This window comes from Dufourea novaeangliae, unplaced genomic scaffold (genome assembly GCF_001272555.1).
Source record: "Dufourea novaeangliae isolate 0120121106 unplaced genomic scaffold, ASM127255v1 scaffold228, whole genome shotgun sequence".
In the NCBI taxonomy this organism is placed as follows: Eukaryota; Metazoa; Arthropoda; class Insecta; order Hymenoptera; family Halictidae; genus Dufourea; species Dufourea novaeangliae.
The window spans coordinates 3,719,261-3,730,283 of record NW_015374150.1 but is presented as its reverse complement, the minus strand read 5'-3'; the positions used below and the strand labels follow the sequence as shown (position 1 = coordinate 3,730,283).

Here is an 11,023-nt window from a genome sequence, read left to right as displayed (position 1 = left end):
GAGCGTCGCGTAATCTCGAGCTGCGCCCTAGTGAAATGGCGGGAGTTTTTGAATTGCGCAACGGTCACCGCGGGCGGCGATGTTACAGGAAACGGCGAGCGGTCGCTCCGTTTTCAGCACGTAAGTTATATACCGTGTACTTTACCGATAGCACGACCAGTTGCCCCACATTTTTTCTTTTCCCCCACTTTGGAAGCATCGGGAACATCTATTCCGCGGGCAAGTCTGAAAAGCGGCTACGGCGACTAGTCGTATAGAAGGCGGGTGGTCTCTCTATATATATATACATGTATATACCTACGTGTGTGTACAGTACGAAATTGGTGCTAAAAGCGGGTCGTGAACATACGAACCTTGGTGGAATGGTCCACACGTGGATCCGTGCTCGTTTCCGCTCCCTCTCACCCGAATTTCTCCCGAGAGTCATTATTCGAAACTCGGGGGTGGTATGTGTGTCCACCTGGTACTTTCTTTTTCAGTCTATCTTTCGCGCACGTCGACTACCAATCGGATCGAACAACGGGACGATATGTCGCCTTGTTTAAAATTAAACATAAACATATACACAGGGTAATACGAGAAAAAGGTTCATAAGTTTTAGGGTAGATAGTACTCGTCAAATGATGAAAAAACATTCTAGTAAACATGGGTCGGAAGATTAATATTTTTAAAGTTATAAACAATTGTTTGTTTCGGTTAAAGCGAGTAACCTTCTTGCTTCAGGGGTTATCGTACCGTATGGAATCAATGGAGGAAATTGTAAAAAAAATTAATAAAAACTCGAAAACCTTCTGTAACAAGGAGAAGAAGAAACGATAAGGTAATCAATTATTTTCATACAGTACGATAGCGAGAAAGTCATTCGCTTTAACCAAAAGAAAAAATTGTTTATAATATTGAAAATATTAATTTTTCGACCTATGCTTATCAGAACTTTTTTTATTAATCTGACTATCTACCCTAAAAGCTATGAACCCTTCTTTCGTATCACCCTGTATATAATGAAAATTTTCTTCTCTTTCTTGCGACGAGTCTCAAACTTTTTAGTAATTCTTCGCGATCGTTTACAACACCTGACTTTTGCCAATAAATGTCAACCGTGTGAATTAAAATCTGTGCAGATTTTCCTTACTTTTGATCACCGATGAAAATTACTCGGTATCCTTACACACCTAGATTACCCGGACACTATCTAGAAGCGTTGTTACAGTTCTAAGGAAAGAAAAAAAGAGAACAGTCGTTTGACTCAGCTGGATGCACATACAGACGAAACATCCTACGCGTAACAGTGATCTACGATCTACGGTTCTCTCACGTATGTACAAAAGTCTACCCCTATATCTAGTTTACGCAAGCGAGATGTGTCTGTCGATATGAATATTCAGGCGCAATTTTACTGAGCAGAGCGTAGAGCGCACGGTGCAGCAGGACACACACATACACACACGCTCTACTGTCGATCGGTTCGTGCTTCATCGTACGAGAACATTAAACAGGGACGTGTCTTCGAAATGAACTTTTTTTCGAAAATCGATCGAGATAAAATTTATCCATTTCTTCCGAAAACTCGAGACTCCTCGAAGTACAAAGTGATTAAGAAACAGCGAACGACGTTTAAAAATGTTTCGTGGCACGCTGATTTAAATATCCAATTGCAACAGAATCTAATTGAATCTAAGTATATGTACTGTTATCAACGAATTTTTTTTCTTGAAAAATGGAAACTAAGGAGAAATTAGAAACACTATCTGATGCCAAGAAAATCGTTCGTTCATATAGAAACTAACGAAAACAGAGCAAACTTATTTCCGAATACAGGAACAGAATATAAAAAAAAAATAAATCTTCCAAAGAACACAGTTACTTTTGAATCGCCCTCTATAGTTCCGCAGCAATTCCATTCCAAACTTTCTGTCCACAGAACAAATTTCTACATCAACAAGTCACTTGACAAAACTATTCCAATACGCACACTATTTATTGATCACCCTGTATTCGACTTCGAAAAAAAAAACAGGCTACTTACGTTCGATTTGCCGTACGAATATCATTCGCATTATGTAATCGAATCCGTCGAGAACGTGGGCCCAGAAATCACGAAAATCATTTCTGGGATAATTTCCACGCCAGATCAAGCCCTCGCGAACGTTACGTAACGGGTTGTCGAAAAGTTTCGTCCAACGAAATTTCACAAGCGATCGATGTCCTTTGAGAGGCGGGGGCATGGTTTTCGGGGAGTGGGAGGGGTGGAATCAGCAACTGTATTGCGACGTGCTCGCGATAAATCGATACGATCCCAGGAGAGATAGGCCCACTTGCCGTTTGCCAATCGAGTGTAATACGCGATTTAATGAACACAGTGAGAGGAAAGGAACGGGGACGACGTACACAGGGTGAGTCACCCAACGTTTGCACCTCAAATATCTTTGCTGTATATAAAAATACGTCAAATGTCCTAAGGACAAAGTTGAATGGTTCAATGGGGCTGACACGATATCCAAGAATTTTTGTTTTTATGTCTTCTTAGAGATATCCAGGTCAACTTTATTTTTTTAAATGAAATCACCATTTTTAAACACCTACAATGATAGTCCCTTGCATTAGGAATTCAGTGACTATAATTATTCAAGGTCATTCAAGGTCACAGAAAAGAGGGTGATTCCGTTTTAAAAAACGAAGGTGACCTTGATATCTCTAAAAAAATGACATAAAAACAAATTTGTTTGGCATCGTGTGAGCCCCATTGAACCATTCAAGATGGTCCTTAAAACATTTGACGTATTTTTATATACAACAAAGATATTTGAGGTGCAAACGTTAGGTGGCTCGCCCTACATGTATACACAGCTCTCTGTGTAAGCTCTCTAGCTTCAGCGGCAAAGCATTGCGGATACGGCATACGATCTATAGAAGCGTTCTCCAGGCGGCTGCGAGGCTCTACGCCCAGACGTGAGAACGGCACTCGACGAGAGGAAAGAAAACGGACACGCTGCAATTGTCTTATTCTCCCAGTTTTCTTTTCTCTTATTACGACCGTTGTTCCGTTCGGCCACGAGATTTGATTAAATTCCTTTCGTGAAGGATAATTAAAAAAAATGTCAATTTTTGTGCTTTTTTTTGTGTAGGAACGAAAACGAATATTCGGGCATCTTTGATAATTTTACGAATCGAATGAATTTCTTTGAGGAATAAATTAGGATGAAGGTTGTTTTTGATAGTGTACTTAAGTGAAAGTAGTCGGTATATGATCAGACACTGCAACTGTTGTATTCATTTATATCGTGTGAGGGGTCATGTACACAACAAGTAGAAGTGGTCATTCTATAGTCAAACGTGGCTCGATACTGGTATAACTGAACTAGCGAGCTCACTGTTATACAGTTTTATTTTATATTCTATATTTGTATATGAGATATATTAGACTGAACCAAAGGGAATGTAAATAGAAATATTATATTTGTGGTTAGATATGACTAGACTGTTAGAATCAGACAGAATGTAAGTGGATATATCCTATATACGGTCAGACATAAGTCTGTCGTATTCTTTTACATCCACTTACACTTCATCCCCTACATTTTAAGAAAAATATCTGTATACAAATAAAATTAAAAACACATTCCCTACATTTAAAAAAAGTATCTGAACAAATAAAGTTAAAAATACTTCGTAACGTACCTTGAAAAAAAATATGCACAAGAATAAAGTTGAAAACATTTCATTCCCTAGATTCTAAGACAAATATGTGCTCGACTAAAATTAATTCGCTGGATCATAGCAGTCAATTCAATTTACAGCTTCCACACATCACTAAAATTCGTATCATCGTTCCAACAAAATTTCTATCGACAGCAACGTGTCCAAATTTTCTCGTCAAGTGCCATGCACGCGAAAGCGTATATACGAATGCGTGTATACATTCCGGAAGCGAGCATTTGCGACCGACCGACTCGCCTCGATCCCGCTCGATCGCAGCGAGCCACGTCAGTCCCGGCCCCCGTTCGGGCCAGTCGCCATTACTCGTGACTTGGTGATATTTACCTGACAACCCCAATAAACAAAAAGTGCAATAAACTCGTCTCCCCGTACGTGCGTGTTCATCGTAACGCCGCGTGCGAATTCGAATATACAGGGTGAGTCACTTAACTAACCACCTAATTACTTATTATTTTTACCTAAATTTACATCACTTTGTTCTTCGCGGTATATACTACTACAGAAGTATTGTAGGCAGCAACAATATCGAATTATCGAACCGGAAATATATGTTTGTAAACATTAAACTATCAAGCAATAAGTAATTTTCGCGGTATTACTTTCTGACCCTATAAAGAGCGTGACCTAATTTCGGATGATATCCCTATTATGGAGGATTAACTGTTTTCCTATGATTTAAAAATATTGTATTTATAAAATAGCAAAATATAAAAAGAATGAATGTTCATTACATATAATATATATCTCGCTTTATATCAAACAACTTTCGTTTGGAACATTTTTTTATATAACAAATAGTTTATGAGTAAATTTAAGTGGTACACTTAAGTGACTCATCCTGTACAACACACGTGTCTAGAAGACAGACGACAATTTTTTTTCTTTTGCGAGGAAGCGGACAGGCGCGGTGCTGCACGCTTTTACGATCGTGTCGGTAAGACGTCAAGACACTCGCGGGGCCCAGAGCGTGTAGAATATGTATGTGACGTGGGAGTGAGCGTGTAATAGAATCGAGCAAGCGTTTTACGCGTAATGTACCCGGTGGTCAATGTTCTATGTGGCAATGTGCAAATGTGTGTGTTTGTTTGTGTTTGTTTGTGTTTGTTTGTGTTTGTTTGTGTCTCAGCGGTGAGGTATGGAAGCATGTGTGTCGTTGTTCTCTTGTCTGTGTGACCAGGTTGTGTATCGTTATGAATTTTAAGCAGAGAATATCAAGGTCACACGAGGATTAATTGTAATGTACGGTTGTAGTATCCTTGTCTGACTTTTAATCCAACGAATCACTTGTTTGGGTGAACCGAGCGTTTTCGTAATTCGAGTTGATTCGTCGAGTTGGCCGATAGAAGGTAAATTCGCGTGAGTAATAGCTATTTTTGCAAAAATTTCAATTGGATAAGCGTGATTCTGACTTCTCTGAACTGGAGAAGGATTTGGCAAAATTATTTTGAAAACAAAATTTTTAAATTGAATTGTAAAGAAAAAATACAGGACTCAGGACTTCTTCTTTTATATAAATAATAATATAAGCTAAGAAAATGAACAAACAATATTTATTATAAATCTCTAGATATCTAAGGCTATTAAGCCCCTATTAAATTCAAATGGTGGTCAGAGATTCGAAACGTTCAACTTCGCAAACCCGATGTCCCTATACGTATCAGTTCCTCTTGAACGGAGAACGCAACAATCCCGTGACGAGGCGTTGAAAGCCCGGAAGAAAAGCCACATCGGAATCGATCGAACACGCGCACGATGGAAACGTCGGAAGCGTGGTTGACGACTTATTATTAGAATCATCTAATTAATATCTCGGCCGTTCGGTATATCGACGTGTATGTGTGCCGTCCCGATACGAATCGAATCGAATCCGATGTGCACACGTGGCGTCGAGACCTCGTGAGAATCCGAGTGTCTCGTGTCGAACGGTGCTTTGTGTGTATAGAATGTGTATTTGTGTGTGTGTATGTGTGTCGCCAGCTTGGTGTTCAGTTGACGTGATCGACCGGATGCTAATGGCAATGGGGGTGGAGGGGTGGTGGAAGGGAGAAGAGAGAATCGTGTGACGGAGCCGGGTGTCAAAGCTTGGTGCGGTGTGTGGCACTTTCATCGTACGATCGAGGCTTATGGACAGTTTCGGATCGCGTATAATACGGCGTGCGTGTATTCTTGTATATATATATGTGTATATGCATGTATTCTTGTATATATATGTGTATATGCGTGTATTCATGTATGTATATATATGTGTATGCGTGTGTAATATGTATGTATAGGTTTTGCGGGTGTTATTACTTAGCGTGACGTAACGTCTTACTTCTTTTTTCTTTTTCTTCCGTCCAAAACCTCCCTGAAATTGGAGAAATGGAGAAACAGTCGTTACACACAGAAACAACACAGAATAGAGGGGGGGGGGTGGTGTGTGGTTTAGAGATTTTTCGGGAGCAGGAAATTTTTCAGGCGAGAGAAACAAGGTTCCTCCACTGGTTAATGTACAGTCACGGGACGGGTAAATAGGTGGTATGTAATACTGGAGAGCAGAGAGACTCGGAGGATCGATTCGAAAAGCTTCAGAGAGAAGGGTACACGCTAGAGAAGATAGAGAAATAGAGGATGCCAGGAGAAACGTAGTGGGGGTGGGTTATACAGAAACGTTGAGATATGTATATATACACGTACTACCTATGTATATATATAGCGTTATATATAGATATATATGTATGTTAATATTGGGGTATATACGATACGGAGAATTTTCAAGCGAGAGGATCGCTGGATCAGGCAAGCTAGGGGGGAAAAAGGAGGATATGTCGAAGCGTATCCAGTTGATACCATCCCGACTTTCTTTCTCTCTCTCTCTCTCTCTCTCTCTCTCTCTCTCTCTCTCTCTCTATCTCTATCTCTTTTCTTGCTTGATCTTATTGCTACTGGATGGTAGTATCGAATAGAGGATGAAAGGAGATTCTCGTTAATTAATAACGAATACTACGGTCGGATATTAAATCGTGGTACGTGGTCTGATATCCTGTCTGAATAGTGCACGTTTTTACTACTGGTTCGAGAGGATGATCGGGATGTAATTGCGGTTACAGGACGTTATTTCAGGAAGGAATAGGTGTTACGTAATAGGAAACACAAAAGGGGGACAGAAAGCTACTGTACAAGAGAGAGCAGAGATGGGCAAAAGTTTCGAATAAAAGATCAAAAACAGTACCTCGTCATTTTTAATCGTTTAACCCTTTCATTCTCAAATTATTAAAAAATTACCAGAGAAATGGTTTATTGTATTTTTATGTATATTACACGACCTATAAATGATTCACATGAACATTTTAATTTAATTTCGTGCTCAATTGAACCACCCCGTTCTATCACATCCACGCGAAATACCAACACCATTGCTAGACAATTAGTGTTCCTTGATTACAATGTTCATACTATACATAACTAGTAGTGCAACTCCTTGAGTATGCAGACGTACGTGCGTAAGGATCGTTTTGCTGTACAACGGAGAGCATAGAGAGACACACACACAGAGAGAGAGAGAGAGAGAGAGAGAGAGAGAGAGAGAGAGGACGTGGACACAGAGGTACGTATTAACGTATAGAAACAGGCACAGATAGTGACACTGCAGACATCGAGCTCGTACGCGAACATATCTTTGGTAACACAAAATAGAAAAACAATACATTACTTGACGACAGTTGTGTTGTATGTAATATAGATAGATAGATAGATAGATAGATGTAGACAGAAGTCGTCGATAGGATAGGCAAAGTATCTTTCACTACGTTCAGCAATAAATCAAGCAAACAATCAACGCGACGGGTAGCGACAATCGGTTTCTTACAAAGAAGGGTTGATGGGGTGATAGTGAGAGGGGTGGTTTAGGGTTTAAACACCGCAGCTTGACGTATCAATCATATATGATCAGTGAACATGAAGAAACAGATCTCGCAAAACGGCACTGCAGCTACAAAAAAAAAAAAACAATTACGGGGTATTAAAAAAAAAAAGATATATATATATATAGTAAACGTCCATCGAGCGTCACGGACAACACCGTGAACAAAAAAAAACCGTGTACTTAACACCGATCAATTCGATCCCAGCATCTTGAATCCTATAAGATTGTCTAGAATTTATGAAAATTTCGATTCTTTTATATGAATCGAAGATGTATGGCGATTCGATAGATTAGTCGAGAAAACATTGATCGGTGATTAAGTGCACTGGTCACAACCAGTGGAAACATTTGTAACGCACTGTAATTAGCGATGCTGCGTACGTTCGATGACTCTGCTAATATGGTATCTGGAAAATCGGAACAACCTGTGTATGGGTGCGCCGTTGTTATAACACGGGCCCAACCACCGTTTTCATACGTCACGACGGAATCGTCGGGTGTGTCTTCTCGGGGACATCCGTTTACGCCGGGCACGCGTGTGCATTCGTCCGGGGTTGGGTTGTGACTCGAGAGAAAAAGGGTTTTACTTGAAACTGCCGCCCATTGTGTTTATCGTTAATCGTCGGAAAATCGAGATTCTCGGTTCTGTTACAGTGTCAACGGGGTAGTCGCGGGTTTTTTTTTCGTTTTGGTATGCGCGTTATAGGAAGTATGGTTGTAGGGGAAGATTGAGTGGATGCTGAAAAACGAATGTGAGATGTTAATCGACGAAATCGATCCGTGCGCGATTGAAGGTACAGAAACTTATCGCGAAGTTGGGTTGGAATTAGGATTTCAATTACGATTCAAACTATCGTAGAAGATTGAATCTAGGTTTTCGATCCGAGGTTAGATTCGAATAACAGATTCTGATTCTGATCTGTTATTCAATTCGAATTTCGTGCTCGAATTCAAATTCAGGTTCTAATTCGAACCTAAATTCAATTTCGTATTAGAATTCAAATTCGGGTACTAATTAGGCTCTAGGCTCAATTTCGTGTTCGAATTGACATTCAATTTATAATTCTAATTTAGGTTCAATTTGGTATTCAAATTCAAGATCTAATAAAGACGATTCTAAATTGAATTCCCAGTTCGAATTCAGTCTTCAGTATCGACTTCCATATCACGTTCCAATTTAAATTTAAACTTGACTAGACAAACGGGTTTCAATTCGAGAAAATGACAAAGAACCCAACCAACGAATGGTAAATTTTCCAATTTCCCAATCAAGAAAAGAACCAATTGACCGAACAGATGTCTTTCGTCGATTGAACTGTAAAATTCGAAAAGAACAACGAAAAAAATCGACTGGTAAAAAGAAAAGAAAAATGATCCTACTGGTCAGAATCGTTTCTGGCCGTTCTATTGTATGGATGAAAAACAATACGCCCGCGTTCCTACCTCGCCTTCCGCTCTCTTCTTCTCGAGCTCCTTCTGCTTGGCATGTTCTTCGGCAATGCGAGCCTCGATCGCTGCCAGGGACTCCCGCGTGAACGGACGGAACAAACTTCTTTCTTCCTCTGATACAGAGTCAGGATCTTCGGACATTGTCTAAGCTGCACACAGCTGAGCCACCTTCCTAAACAATTCGAAATATACCAGGTTATAAAATCGCAATGCTACTAAATTAATTTAAACATTAGATGTACCGATAAGTAGTCTGTTATTTTGTCAAATTATAAGGCAATAGATTTTAAATTAAAAGTATTTTCTGAATCTTTTACTGAGTACAAATGGTGAAGGATGTTGAAATATCATTATTAGATTACGGATGTTTATGCATTTATCGTATCTTCTAGTTTGCAAAGCATAGTAAAATAATGATTTAAATAAATTACCATGCCACTTATGTATTATTATTAACATTTTCACGTCTCTAGTACAGGAAATAAAATTCTGTCCACGTTTAATTTTTATATACTAGTATCTAAAATTTGTAATTTCTTAAACTTCCGCAGTCTGATTATTATGAATATAAGTGGAACAGCATAGATCCTTGATTTCCATATAAACTAATTCTGATTTCGTCAATAAGTAGTGAATGATTTATTAGTACACCTAATATTTTATGCTAGAGCGTGCACAATCCCATTCGTAATCATTAGAATACACTTATCGAATGTCAAGGGAAATGATTCTATTTTAATTCAATCGCTCAAATATCGTAATTCTGTTCAATGAGCATGACAGACTTGTAACTACCATATACCGTACTTTCCAGTCGATATTGCGTCCATTATTTCGTACGTGGAATAATTGTTTATATTTTCCGTTAGACAACGAGTATACAGACCGAAATCATGCGACATCTAAAGTTCATCTTGAATAAGTGAAGCACTCCGGAAATAGACATAATGTCTAGTTCCTGAGGACGCTTTTAAGCGGAACTAGAAACCGCATAAACTATGCATGAGATTTATCGAACAGTCAACTTTCTAGCTGATACAATGGCCTCAGAACGGTGGTTCCAGGGGGGCTCTCGTGGCCACGAATCTATTAAATACAGCTGTTTCGCTCTCCTATTGTGCATAATAAAACGACACAAACAAGCGTCGATACGAATTAGTGAGCAAAGGAATCGATACTTATCGTAAATACAAGATCGGCTTACAATGAAATAAACCGAGAATAAATCAAAATATTCGAAATGAAACAAAACGAAAAAATTGTCGTAGGTACACTAACTTCTCTATTAATACTAAATTATCTTACAGTGAAATAAATCGAAGATTTCTTGTCAATAGGGACCACTATGATAAAACGAAAAAATTGTCATAGTTTCACTAAGTTCTCGAAATTCAATTTCTCGTAAAAAGATAAAGCTTTTTTTAGGATACAAAGAAATTTAGTCAAACAACAGGCAACAATTTCGGAATGTCAGTCAAGTGTAAAACTGTAACTCGTTAAAGTCCAAGGTTCAATTACCCCTCAGACGAATTCTGCGTCAAGCATCCGGAGCTATTAAATGCGACAACAGATCGCAATACCTCTCGACTCGAATAGTATCGAATTCTGTGAGCACGCTATCGAATATTACACTTGTCTGTTCTGTACACAGGATGGCTGAGGTTCAAATAACAAATGAAACTTCGACTGCAAAGCTACTTCAACTTTCGTCGATTCATCTATTATCAATTTAAAGAACGTAAACTAAAGGACCGTGGAATATCTACGTTATTTTCAGCGATACGAAAAATGTTTATTTACGGAAGTTTTACGGTACTTAGAGGGCCATAACAAGTTAATAATAGTTTTATTGTGGGTGGAGGGTTTTCACAGATTTTAAAGTCACCTCCTACTATCTGAAATGTTACGTTGTACTTTTTTATCTTTAGTAAAATAGCGGATGTTTAGAGGATT

The 11,023-nt window shown here is 38.9% G+C and overlaps 1 protein-coding gene across 1 annotated transcript in view; it reads right to left on the bottom strand.

The window, feature by feature from the left end:
• LOC107191756 (sodium channel protein para) overlaps positions 1 to 9,229 on the bottom strand; it is a 43,845-nt gene extending 34,616 nt beyond the window's left edge. The window contains exons 1-3 of the mRNA XM_015580858.1: positions 9,065 to 9,229; positions 6,390 to 6,396; positions 6,032 to 6,060 (exon numbers count right to left, since the gene is read on the bottom strand). Of these exons, the coding sequence (XP_015436344.1) occupies positions 6,032 to 6,060; positions 6,390 to 6,396; positions 9,065 to 9,211 (183 nt within the window). The 5' untranslated portion in view covers positions 9,212 to 9,229. The remainder of the gene's footprint in view (positions 1 to 6,031; positions 6,061 to 6,389; positions 6,397 to 9,064) is intronic.
• Between the last annotated feature and the right edge of the window lie 1,794 nt (positions 9,230 to 11,023).